This window comes from Euleptes europaea, chromosome 1, assembly GCF_029931775.1.
Source record: "Euleptes europaea isolate rEulEur1 chromosome 1, rEulEur1.hap1, whole genome shotgun sequence".
Lineage (NCBI taxonomy): Eukaryota > Metazoa > Chordata > Lepidosauria > Squamata > Sphaerodactylidae > Euleptes > Euleptes europaea.
Window position 1 is genome coordinate 70,536,552 of NC_079312.1, and position 13,395 is coordinate 70,549,946.

Sequence of the window (13,395 nt, forward strand, 5' to 3'; positions counted from 1 at the left end):
TTAATGTCAGTGTTGGCCATATTGCCAAAGAGCCAATCTAAGGATCAAATGACAAGATTTGTTTTAATGAAAAGCAGTGTTAGAAGGCTGTAGTTTTGGGCAGAAGGTGGTAGCAAGAGTTTCCTTAACCTTTCCCTCCTGACCTTTTATTTAAATTTATTTTATTTAGAACATTTATTAGCTCCCTTTCTCCCTTGCAGAACTCAATGAAGCTTACAATATAAATAAAACATGATTAAAATATTTTTTAATAAAACACAACAAAAACAATTATAAAAACCCAACAGAAGGTTAACAATTTAAAAACTCCAATTAGAATTGCCAATAAAAAACTAAATAAAATGCAGTCCTCCATAAAACCATCTTCAACTGCATACTGAAGATTGACAATGAAGACACCCGGGGCACCCTCCCTCAGGAGGTTGTTCCATAATTATGGGGCTGCCACTGAAAAGGCCCTCTCTCATATGCCCACCAGGCGGGCTTCTTTGATTTGCGGGACAGTTAGGAGGGCATCTCCCTGTGATCTTAATTCCCGGACAGGAACATGTGGGAGAATATGGTCCCTCACATATCCAGGTCCCAAACCACAAAGGCTTTTTCATTCCTCAAAGTTGTGTCTCCCCCCACCCCCACCCCCACTGCTTTTTCTTGGAAAAGCTAATTGAAGGTAGGACGGGGATTTAACCCTTAGGGTAGAGCTAAATAAAAATAGAAAATAAACCACTCCTTATTTTTATTGTGGTAAGTGTATGCATGAATCCTTACATTTTTATTTGTGGTAAGTGTATGCATGAATCCTTACGTTAAACACAGCAGCCATTGACTTCAGGATTGATTGCCTTTGGGCAAGATATATTGTGTTGAACCAGAATGTGGAATACTGGATCAAGTATCTTACTGCATTTAAAATGCAATATTTTTTAACAGCAGTAACCTTTCCCACCTATCATTTATTCCAAAAATTCTGCAAATGCTGGGGTTAGGGTTGCCCGCTTCCTCTTTGCCACCGGGGAGAGGTTTTTGGGGCGGAGCCTGAAGAGGGTGGGGTTTGGGGAGGGGAGGGACTTCAACGTCATAGAGTCCAATTGCTAAAGCGGTCATTTTCTCCAGGTGAACTGATTTCTATCGGCTGGAGATCAGTTGTAATAGCAGGAGAGCTCCAGCTAGTACCTGGAGGTTGGCAGCCCTAGCTGGAGTGTTGTTTTTGTTTGCTGGGGGGTAATATCTAATACATTTCTTTCTTCCCAACAGGGTCCATCAATTAAACAATTCATGGACGTCTTCTCCCTTCCTGAAATGACTCTTCTTTCATCAGTGACTGATTATTTCATGTCTCAGAATATTGAGTATGACCAAGTTCATCTTTACAAGGATATAAGTGTGAGTATAACTGTTTTCACTTAATCTCTTTTTATAATATCATTGGAACTAGTGTGAGTGAGCTTAGTGTTGTTTAAACATAAAGAGAGGTAGGAAATGCAGCAATACAATTTTGTTTTTTTTTAATTAACGTGAAGTATGCAGAGTCACATCGAAATAGCGTTTATCATGTTCAGCGATGCTCTTAAAATGCTGTTCTTGACATTTACTTTGTGAGTGTTCCTGAGGGAACCGCATTTGAGTTGAGGACTGATTTAATAAACAATCAACGTTGTGAACCCCTGAAGCACTTTCAGTTTGTCTTGATGAGGCAACAATATTCATTCTGTTAGTGTGAGAATTTCTCATCTGTATAATTAATGGCTTTAAGGGTCCATGTTATGTCCTTCATGGCTTGACTTTATACATAATACGCTAACCTGCTCTAAAAAGGGGTAGCTTAAATACTGCTGTAGTGATTGAATGGTGCTAAACAAGAGTGTGGTGGTTGATAACCTGTACAGGCAATCTTCTGGTCTTGTGCAAACCAGTTTAACCTCTCAGAAGTAGGAATTACGGTATGATATAGTTACTAGTGTATCAAGATCTGGAGAAATAGAAAACCTAGTTTGATGCTCGTTGCAAGGGGATGCCTCGTTATCATACCAGCACTTAATGAGAGAGAGAGACAGACAGACAGAGAGACACGTGCGCGCACAATCCCAACCGCAGTTCCATAGCCTCCCGCCGGAGAAGAGAGAGGACCTGGCAGCCCTATTCTGAAGGCTTGACTTTTTTATTTTCCAAGAACAGCTCTTTACCCTTGGCATCTCAATAAAATACCTCATTATGGAAACAAAGATGTATAATTCAGATAATGACATGGGTCACTCAGGAATCCCCGGCCAAAGCCACTGGAAGAATATATGTTGTGTACCAGAACACATGATGCCTTTGCTGAAGGTGCTTTCTGGGCTGAGGAAGCAAGACTTGTGGGTGTTCTTACGTCCTTACGCTGCCAGTAATCCCTGTGGTTTGCATACCTTGTTCTTTCAAGCAGCTAAGAAAGCAAAGCAGGGAAAATATTCCTTGGAATGCTTCAATAGTTCAATGTTCCTTTCCAATCCACTCCACACACATGAAAATGCCTGTAATTATCCAATACCGTGGACAACACGTGCATGATATTACTAGAAAGCAGTCTTCAAATTTGAAGACCCTGCGTGGAACTAATACGAGTCTCACCTTGGTATGGCTGAGTCTCATTTTAGCATTGCTGTTTCATCACTTACATTGTCAGTGGCCAGATAGCAGTAATTAGAATATTCTCAGTGATCCAGCCCAAGGAGTTTCTTAAACTGCTCAAAACCTTTCAGTGTGAAGGAGAACACTGCACATGCTGTGTACTTCTCAAAAGGTCAAATTTGACTTTGGGGATTTGGGGCATGTGAACAAGCTACTTCCCGGACTCATTTTGATTAGCTGTTTGGTGCCAAGGTACAAGCTGTATCCTACTTGTTAGTCTTCCAGCCTTGAGAGAGTGTTTTTTGAAATGCTTCAAAACACTGCTTTCCTGGGGTTTCAAAGCTGGCTGAAGTTAACGTGGATTGTGTTTAGTTATTAGGGGATTACTATCTAGTAATATAATGATCCTATTTTCTCATTGATTCTTATATATGTCTCTGCAAGGCTGGGATAATTTATGCTACAGCAGCTGGACTGCAAGAATATGCTAGTAAACTATGGAAACATTATTTTTTGTTTGGGCTGGCCCAAACTTATTTAAAAACTCCCTTGTATCACGGTGTTTAGTAGCTATCTGATAACAAAGTTCATTATTTGCTGTTTCTCTCTTTCCCCAAAAATCCTCAAAATATGAGGGAATAGTGAATTCACTTTGAGTAACTGCCTTTTTTGTTCTTGCTTGTTGGTATAAAGAAGGATAATGTGCTCTTTTAATTTTCTTCCTTGTAATTGCTGTGTCAGTGCAATATCTTAATTTATCCCTCATTAACCGCAGCCAATTAGGATCGCCTTCCCCCATTATTAAAATTGTTAGCTGCTAGGGGTAGAGACATTTGTGGGGAGAAGGTTGCTCTGTAAACTGTCATTTGCATTGCTGCTAGGGTTGCCAGGTGGTGGCGGGCAAACCCCCACCAATCCACCTGGCTGCCCGCTGGCCAGCTGAGGGTCGGTGGGCAATGCGTGCATGCGCGCCTATCTGCCGCACCACGTCACTTCCAGTTTACACCTGGAAGCGCCCCAACGCAACAGCCTTTTACCACTCAAACTCCCAGTGGGTGTAAACGCATCGCAAGGGGGCTTTTACCACTCAAACTGGGAGTTTGAGTGGTAAATGGCCCCTTGTGATGCATTGACACTTGAAAGTGCCACATCACAACGGGCCTTTTACCCTTCAAATTCCCAGTTTGAGTGGTAAAAGGCCCCTTGCGATGTGGCACTTCCGGGTGCAAACCAGAAGTGATGTGACCGCATTGGCGTGGTCGTGCTCGTGCAATCTTTCCCTCACCTCAGCCCCAAAAAACCTCCTGCCGGAGGAGAGGGGGAACCTGGCAACCCTAATTGCTGCTCTGTGAACGTATGATTCAAAATTTATGTACAACTCTTCTTTCCCATTTTAGGATGCCATTAAAGATGTCCATGTGAAAGGAACGATGTACAATTGGATCGAAAAGGACATGGGTCAGTTAAATTACAAATTTTAATGGAGCATGTTAAATGGCAGCGCACTCTAATATGGCATCTTATGGCTTGTAGATCAGTAATTTCACATTGGCAAGCTACAGTTTACCTAAGTATTGTCCCTTTCCCATTGTAGTAGTAGACTATGTGCTCTACAGTATGCATATGCTTTTTGTTTACAGAAAAATATATTCTTCATGGAAATGACACCTATACTGTCCTAAACCGTCTGGTTAGCCACAATAAAAAACTTTTCCTTATCACGAACAGTCCCTTCAGTTTTGTGTGAGTAATAAATAGTGACTCGTTTACAAATGTTTGTAAATATGAGGATATTACATGTTTGTTGCATTTTTTTAATTGTTAGGTTTGGGTACAGAATTGTATAGTGGAGAGCCTTCCCTGTTGAAGATTTGTTTTCATGGCTGCAAAAGCCATTTTGGAATTATTTTAAATTATGGTATGCTAAATTTTAAAAGTAACAGCAGTCCTGTCCAAGGACATAATCCTTCCCCATAATAGGACAGTGCCTTCACAGAAGGATCTTCATAAGGTGGATGCCTTAGCGGTAGATCAGCTGCTTTGCATGCAAAAGGACCCAGGTTCAGTCTTTTGCATCTCCAGGTGAAGGATCTCTGTTCACAGACACACTGGAGAGCTACCAAACTAAATGGGCCAATAGTCTGTCTTGGTTAGGGTTGCCAGGTCCCTCTTTGCCACTGGCGGGAGGTTTTTGGGGTGGAGCCTGAGGAGGGCGAGTTTGGGGAGGGACTTCAATGCCATAGAGTCCAATTGCCAAAACAGCCAATTTCTCCAAATGAACTGATCTCTATTGGCTGGAGATCAGTTGTAATAGCAGGAGATCTCCAGCTAGAACCTGGAGGCTGGCAACCCTAGTCTCGGTACTAGGCAGTTTCTTCTTGTCATATGTTCTTTCCTCCTTGATATACTCAGAAGCAGTATGGCAGGACATTGCTGTGCATGCCTGCCATATCCTCATCCAACCATACCTCTCTTTGCACAGTAAATGCTTTTGAGAGCCAGCATGGTGTAGTGGTTAAGAGCAGTGGTTTGGAGCAGTAGACTCTATTCTGGAGAACCGGGTTTGATTCCCCACTCCTACCCATGAGTGGCAGAGGCTACTCTGGTGAACTGGATTTGTTTCCCCACTCCTACACACGAAGCCAGCTGGGTGACCTTGGGCTAGTCACACTCAGCCCCACCTCCCTCACAGGGTGTCTGTTGTGGGGAGAGGAAGAGAAGGTGATTGTAAGCCAGTTTGATTCTCCCTTAAGTGGTAGAGAAAGTTGGCATATAAAAACCAACTCTTTTTCTTCTTTAAAATCCAAATCTTTAGTTAGTTGAATGATTGGGGAAGAAAAGCAGGTGGGAATATAGGGGGCATTCACAAACCTCTAATTTCTTATAGTGTCCATACATATTTATTCTACATACACCAGTGAGAGAGAGAAAGAACGTGGCTGCCTCCAGACACTGTGTTTTTGAACTGGGAAGGATTGGCCCAAAGAATGTTGCAGGATATAAAGTGAGCCAAATTTGTGATACTTATATTAATTTTAGATACCTGACAAAGGGAGCTTTGACTCTCAAAAGTTTATATCCCAAAAATCGTGTTGGTCTCTAAGGTCCTACTGGACTTGAATCTAGTGGTAGAACAGGTTATCCATCCCTATACAAGAGAAAAAGATCCTATTATGTTGCTGTTTGTCTAGGCTAGAGAATATGCACACTCCATTCCAGGAGTCCTTTGTCCCACAACCTGGCTACCAGATTGCCCTATCTCTGTGCAAAACTGGAGGGAAAGACAAGAGTGGTAGCTAGGGTTGCCAGGTTGCTGGGATTGGTGAACAATTGCCCGCCAATCCACTTGGGTTCCTCTGAGTGGCTATCACATGTGCGTGTGGCCACAGGCAACGCAATTACGTCACTTGCTAGAAACGCCGCGTTGCACCGGGACGCTTCAGAACTCAAACCCACAAAACACTAGTGTGGGTTTAAGTGCTAAAGCATCCAATCCGATGCGGCACTTCCGGGAGTAAACCTAGAAGTCATGTAATTGCATTGTGTGTAGCCACACACGTGGATTGCTGTCCCAGCCCCGCCCCAAAAACCTCCTGCAGGTGGAGAGGGGGGATCTGGTAACCCTAGTGGCAGCAAACACAAACTTTAGGTCTGTCCTGCCTTAGCATAGCTCTTATAGTGTTCTTTCTGTGGGGCTTAAAGGTCCATCGTCATTAAGATGTGTTAAATATCCGGGGGGGGGGGGCATTTAACTTTCTGGGAAACGTCCTGGTGAGCCGCTGCCCTAGAGGACCACTGTTGGGCAAGAGCAAGCATACCCAAGCTCTAACAGTTCTTCCAGAGCCTCAGGGGGCACTTGACTCAGACCCTTCATTGGCAGTGGTAATTGGTGTCAGTTCACCAACTGGTTTTTCCTGCTTTGCTGCCAGTTTTTAGGAGGAAGCAACGGGTAAGCTAATACCCATTATGTGCACACTTCTGAGGTGAGTGGCCCCTGCAGCGCTGGCCTGTAGCACCACAGGGGCACCCCCTTGGCTTGTTCCCGGGTCATATTCACTTCTCAGGCCACTCTTTTTTAACCCTTAGTAGGGTTGCCAACTGTCAGGTGATGGCTGGAGATCTCCTGCTATTACAACTGATCTCCAGGCGACTGAGATCAGTTCTCCTGGAGAAAATGTCCACTTTGGAAGGTGGACTCTATGGCATTTTACCCCATTGATGTCCCACCCCTCCCTCCACATTCTCCACCCCCAAAAATCTCCAGGTATTTCCCAACCTGGAGCTGGCAACCCTAACCCTCAGCGAGTCTGCAATTTAAAATAAAGGAAAGACAAATGGTTTGGAAGCATCTCCTCTGAGTTTGATACAGAATAACATCGAGCATTAATAAATGGTTTCACTCCATTTGTTATGTTCAAAAAAAGGATGGAAGTTGTACAAAATGCCTTCAGAAAGGTTCTGAAACTCAAAATCTCTGGAGTATCAAGGAACTGGATTTCATGAATCAACTTTCCTGCTTTGCCTACAGTGATAAGGGAATGAACTACATGGTTGGCAAGGACTGGAGAGACCTCTTTGATATGGTCATCGTGCAAGCAGATAAGCCCAGCTTCTTCACTGATAAACGCAAGTATGTTTCTTTGCTGTATTATATTGTTTAGACCAAATCGGTGCATTACCTTCAATAAGCAGCTGATGCCAGAAATGGAAGCCTCACAGTTTTGTGCTCATCCATGTTACATAATTGGTTGCTAGAAGAAGAGCCTGTGAGAAGGTAGAAAGAACATCATGGTCTCATGACTCTGATAAATTTTCCTAAGTATGAAAGGAGGAATTAAACACGGAATTGTCATTTTTTAGACAGCAGCTGTACATTTAGTATAATATGCAGCTCCTAAAGAAACTCACATAATAGCTCCATTTAAAACCATTGGGTTTGTGGAAACATGTTAGAGAAACTATATTGCTGTATGCTTGGAATTCATCTAACACTCTGTGCAGTGCCTGCCAATGACAATAAGTCCCAGGCAAGAGAAATGCTTATTTTTCCCCCTCCACGGTTCTTCTTAAAACTTTCTGTCCTAGCTCACCCTATTTTTATTTGATCTGCTGTGGCAGTTACCTTGGGGTCCTTGCCATCTAAGAAATGGAAAGTAATTCAGTGCCCAGTTTTTCCCCCCTTTGCATTATGTAACTCGCAACAAATTATTTGGCCAATTTCTTTCTTTCTGCTGCTCTCATCAACAAGCTCTCAAACAATCCTCATTCTTAAATATGAAATATTTCCTCTGTGACTCTTCTAACTTTTTGTTTTAGTAGGTCTGTGTCGAGATGAAATGCTTCTCATACATGGCTTTAATCCCTCCAAAAATTCTAAAGGGTCATTTAGGAGTTGGGCGGGGGGAGCTTTAAGTCCTTGAGTGTACTTTTCCCTCAAGTTATTTGTGAAGTGTTTTTTTGGGGGTGGGGGGTTTGTTTTGTAGTGGCTCTATAAATGTAGTGGAAAGTGCCATCAAGACATAGCTGATTTATGATGACCCCGTAGGGTTTTCAAGGCAAAAGATGTTCGGAGGTGGTTTGCCATTGCTTCCTCTGCGTGGGCTGAAAGAGTTCTGAGAGAACTGTGACTGGCCCAAGGTCACCCAGCAGGCTTCATGTGGAGGAATGACGAATCGAACCTGGTTCTCCAGATTAGAGTCTCCCCTCTTAACCACTACACTATGCTAGCTCTCTCTGTAAACTAATACCCCGCCTTTTTGTACCAAGATGATGGCCAAGCCATAACCTCATTAGTGGTGGACATTGGTGGAAATGTTCCATACCTACTTCATCTCCCACCACTGCTTAGTAAGACAGGGATATAGAACAAGTCCCTGTTTTGTATAGCTAAATAGGTGGCAAGCCTGGTGTCCACTAGAGTTCTGGTGGTGGTGGACTGTGTCGTCAACCTGCAGCCAACTTATGGTGACCCCGTAGGGTTTTCAAGGCAAGAGAAGTTCACAGGTGGGTGATAAGATTGGCAGCCTCCAGGTACTAGCTGGAGATCTCCTGAGATTACTGGGATTACAACTGATCTCCAGCCGATAGAGATCAGTTCACCTGTAGAAAATGGCTGCTTTGGAAGGTGGTTTTTCCCAACTCAGAGCTGGCAACCCTATGGTTTGCCATTGCCTGCCTCTGCCTTCCGTTATATTGATGGCATTGCCAGTGCATGCACAGCAGTGAGACTGTGTGCCATTTAAGCATTACGAATTGACTTTTGCCAAAGGTCAAAGTGCTCCCTCTATGTTTTTTAAATAGGAACCTCTAAATTGTGCTAAATTTTGTCATAATGGTACATATAATTTAAAAAATAATGTGGATACGAGCCCAACAAATGCTTTTCCTTGAAGAGCAGCAGCATAGCCTCAGAATACTCCTCCAGGAGTGGGCTATGAGATAATGGCGTTCCCCAAACCACCAGTGAATTCCATAACTGAGCAAGGATTGGACCTTGCCTTTCCCACATCTAAATTCAACATTCTGGCAACCACATCAGATTTTTTTAAACATTTTCCAAGCTTGTAGGGAGCTAGATATTGTACTTATCTAGATTAAAGAAGAGCTATATATATAAAGAAGAAAAATTCCTATTTGAGATAAATGAGTGATTCTTAATCAGTCCTAATAAGCCCTCCAAAATTAATGTATTTGAGAAATACTTGCATCTCTTCTATCAGTTGCTGAATGTGTAAGTCTTAATTTTCTAGAGTTACATATCTTCCATTGTATTAAACCTCAGGCATATATACCTTAAGCCCGTGCTTGAATTATGGGAGGAGGATTAGGGGCCCTTAACAATATCCACAAGTCCCACCCCAGTCCCATTTCAGATCCTCTTTGTTAGTCACACACCCCAGTTCTGTTCTGTTCATACAGGTTGCTGTACAAAATGTTCACAACATTCTAGGGACACTGGGGCCCAGATTTATGAGAGTGTGTACATAACAGTCAGGATAGTGTTGGGAATGCTCTTCAATTCAGACTACAAACTACTAAGACCCACTGCCTCTTATTTCTGCTGGATACTGCACTACTAATGTTTCACCTCCTGTTGGAATACAGAAATTCAGAAAGAGAACGATTACAATAGAGCTATATCAAGTGACACGGATTTCCTAAATCTATGTTCTAATGAGGATTATTCCTGGTCTTTCTCCCTCCCCCAGACATCCCAAGCCTGTAATAATAAACGTTTCTGATTGTTCTTACTGTGCTTGTGACAGGTGGGGCCCAGAAAAGGCAACACTGCCAGCACTGGGCCCTCCAAGGAGAGTAGAGTGGACGGCAGTGATAGATAGGTTATTCCTTTCCAAATCATGCCCTTCTCCTGGGCCTTCTACTACTGCTAAATGGAGCCCATTGCAAGGGGGAGGGGGAGCACACTTGTAATTTGAGCACCGCATTCCTACACTGTTGGGCTTAATTCTTTGCTCAGCTCATGGATAGGTAACTGGGCAACTGTGTCTGGACATGGCCTGTAATATTATTATTTTATTTTATTTTTGGGGGGCAGACCTTTCAGAAAAATGGATGAAAAAGGTTCACTTCAGTGGGACAAAATAAACAAATTGGAAAAAGGGAAGATCTACAAACAGGTAAGACGATTTAGTAGTAATTCATCACTTAATATTTAAGGAGGCCTGGATTTTCTGAGGTTGTCTTGAAACATGGAAACAAGCATGGCGTTTGGTTGTGACTTCTTTGGGGGGAGGGAATAGCAGCTATTTTCCACTTCACTCTGTAGGGGTTAGGGTTGCCAGCTCCGAGTTGGGAAATACCTGGTGATTTCTGGGGTGGAGCCTGAGGAGAGTGGAGTTTGGGGAGGGGAGGGACTTCAATGTCATAGAGTCCAATTGCAAAAGCGGCCATTTTCTCCAGGTGAACTGATCTTGATCGGCTAGAGATCAGTTGAAATAGCAGGAGATCTCCAGCTATTACCTGGAGGTTTGCAATCCTAGCAGGGGTCATTCTTCTCAGTTATTAGTAGTCAACTGAAATTGCTTCTGGTTTTTAAACCCTATGGTGCATATATATTTGCTGCTAAAAGATAAAGGCTAGGTGTGATTATGCTCTACTGAGGCAGATAGTAATCTTCCCAAATTCTATTCATCCCAAATGCTATTCATAGTTTTTTTTTAAAAATTTTTTTTGAGCACTTGGTTTCTGAAGGAAAATAGCCTGGTTACATTATGGCATGCTCCTCTGGGTTGACATGGTAAGGCAAATAGATTATGTCTTTCATGTCTTTTAGGCCAGGGGTTAGCAGGGTCTAGAGAAGCTACTAGCTTGGGAGGCTGATCACTGGAGGATGGTTACGGTAGTGGTGTTAGCCCACTTCTCATGGTCTGTAGTTGAACTCTCCAGAACTGCAAACTGCTTCTGAGATGGATTCTCGTTGAAATGAAGCCCTAAGAATAGTAAGCTCAGAGTATGTTGCTGTATTTAATTGCTGAGTCAAAGGACAGAATTTTGGGTGAAGTTTTAATGTCATCCAAATAAAATATGAATAAGTGCATCTGGGGTTAGTGATGGAATGTTATGGGAACGAGGCAGCAAAGGAGGGAAGAGGCTTTGTGGGTTCAGCGTACCACATGATCTGGTACACATGCAGCATCTGCAGAACATTCCCAGTTGGATAATTATCTTGGATACCAGCTCTCTATTTATGTTGCTCCCAATTAATTGCAGGAGCTTAACAAATTAGAATCTTCCCATTTCAGCATAAGAATTGTATTGTTGGCAGGGTTACGACTATGAGAATGACTAACTGCCTTTAATAATAAAACTTTCCCTTCAAATTGGCACATTTCTCTATTCCCCCCAAGTATTTACTAAAAACATTTCTACCATATAACCAAGATCCAAGGTAGCAGTGAAATTGGTACAACATAATTCTAAAAGACAGTAGAACAGTTAAAGTCAGAAGGACTTCCCCGTCTTTCCAGGCATCCTCAAGGACCTGAAGTCTCTTCTAAAGAGTTCTCTTTTACAAGCCCTCCAAAACTGCAAGACAGTTGTTGTTTATTTATTTATTTCTTGGACTTTTGACACGCCCTCCCCATCAGAACTTGGCTCAGGGCGAGTTACAACTATTATGTTCTAGTCGTACCTTGAATGCTGTTGATAGAAGCTCTTCTGCGCACACCAAGTGTGCTAAGCCTTCTCATTCAAGCAGCAGGCCTTGCTCTCCACCAGCTGTTCTACCCCAAAATACAGGAGAACCTCAGAAGAAAACTCTGCTGCAGCATTTAGGGTTTGATTTTTATCAAGAATCTCTGCCCGTGCACAAGCCATGTTTATGGCTGAAGTTATCATGCACCCTCTTGAGAAGTTGGAGGGCAGCATACTGTGATCTAGAATACCTGCTTTAAAATTAGACAAAATCATTGCATGGCAAATCAATACATTTGCTGCAATATCTCAAGGTGAAATAGGAATAGCAACGGCATAGCAATGGTATATTTTGTGGGGTTGTAGTCCAAATGGATGAGTTAAGCATATTGCCCGTTGTGAGACTTCCGGATAAATTGGTCTGTAAACCTAAAAGTGGTTGGTAATGTGTATTCCCAAGCAGTGTCAAATGTGAATTTGTATAAATGATGTGATTGTTTGTCAAATTTGAAAAAAAGAGCGTCTTTGAAAAACCAAAGTTCCCATGAGAACATTCTTAGCCTCTAGCCACAGCATTTTTAATAAGCTGCTTATTCTGAACAAATATTTCCCTTTGTTGGTTTTGTTTTGTAAAAAAAAAAAAAATCAAAGTACTTACTTCTTTTGACCTTTTGAAGAAAGCCGTGCAAAGGTTTTTCCCCCCTTCTCTTTCCCCTTGCAGAAAGGAATGAGGTATTTGGTTTATCCTCACACTCTTTTATATATCCTGTTTTTCAGGGTAATCTGTTTGACTTTCTGCGGTTAACAGGCTGGCGTGGATCCAAGGTCCTTTATTTTGGTGACCATTTGTACAGTGACCTTGCAGTAAGTACTGCCCTCCCCCATGGAAATTCCTGTTTCTGTTCTATCGGTACTGCTTGGTGTTCTTTGCCTACTGGCAAAATCTAAGGAGATGCTCCTTTATTTTTTCCATTGAATCTTTATGATATGCTTGTGGGAAACATCCTAGTCTTGTGGCTTTCATTCTTTCTTCAGTGTGATCACATTCCATTGAGTAGCTGGTTCACTTTTCACCCTGTCCTGATGTAAATCCAGACTAGTGGACCCCCAGTTCCATCAGGGCTGCCTTGCACTCCAAGACTGCTGGCAAACCCTCACGTCAGTAGCCCACTTGCCAGTGGTGGGCATGAGGTGGAAAAAGGGGTGGTCGAGCAGTCTTCCTCTGACATCTCATTCAGATGGAGATGCTTTTGTGTGAGCTCATTTTTGGTCATCTGCCACTCCCATTCTCTGCCTAGCCACTTCTGGACATAAAGTTTGAACACAGATGCAACACAGTGCTCAAACCATACTTTGTTTTTCTCGTAAAAATGAAATAAACAGCTCTGCAGAAACCTACCAGCTCAATCTCCCTGTGGATGTTCACTGGATTTTGGAAGATAGGCTCATACCTGTACCATGAGACCACCGTTTGGTAAAAGGAATGGCAGGGGCTGGTTGGTGGTACATTTTAAGTGAGGTGCAGTGAAAATGTAAGCTGAATTCTTCTTATCCCCAGTGAAGGGGGGATCTTGGAATTCACCTTTCCCAGCTGCCAAACCCATGGATACATGAGGCTGCCTTATATTAAGTTAG

At 42.7% G+C, this 13,395-nt stretch overlaps 1 protein-coding gene across 2 annotated transcripts in view; it reads left to right on the top strand.

The window, feature by feature from the left end:
- The window catches only part of NT5DC2 (5'-nucleotidase domain containing 2), a 30,323-nt gene that overhangs the window by 13,325 nt on the left and 3,603 nt on the right, over positions 1-13,395 (top strand). Inside the window, exons 6-11 of one of the 2 annotated variants that reach the window (XM_056863309.1) lie at positions 1,251-1,383; positions 4,005-4,065; positions 4,248-4,350; positions 7,136-7,237; positions 10,163-10,244; positions 12,538-12,624. In XM_056863309.1, the coding sequence (XP_056719287.1) occupies positions 1,251-1,383; positions 4,005-4,065; positions 4,248-4,350; positions 7,136-7,237; positions 10,163-10,244; positions 12,538-12,624 (568 nt within the window). The remainder of the gene's footprint in view (positions 1-1,250; positions 1,384-4,004; positions 4,066-4,247; positions 4,351-7,135; positions 7,238-10,162; positions 10,245-12,537; positions 12,625-13,395) is intronic. The other variant, XM_056863317.1, reaches the window with a different exon arrangement.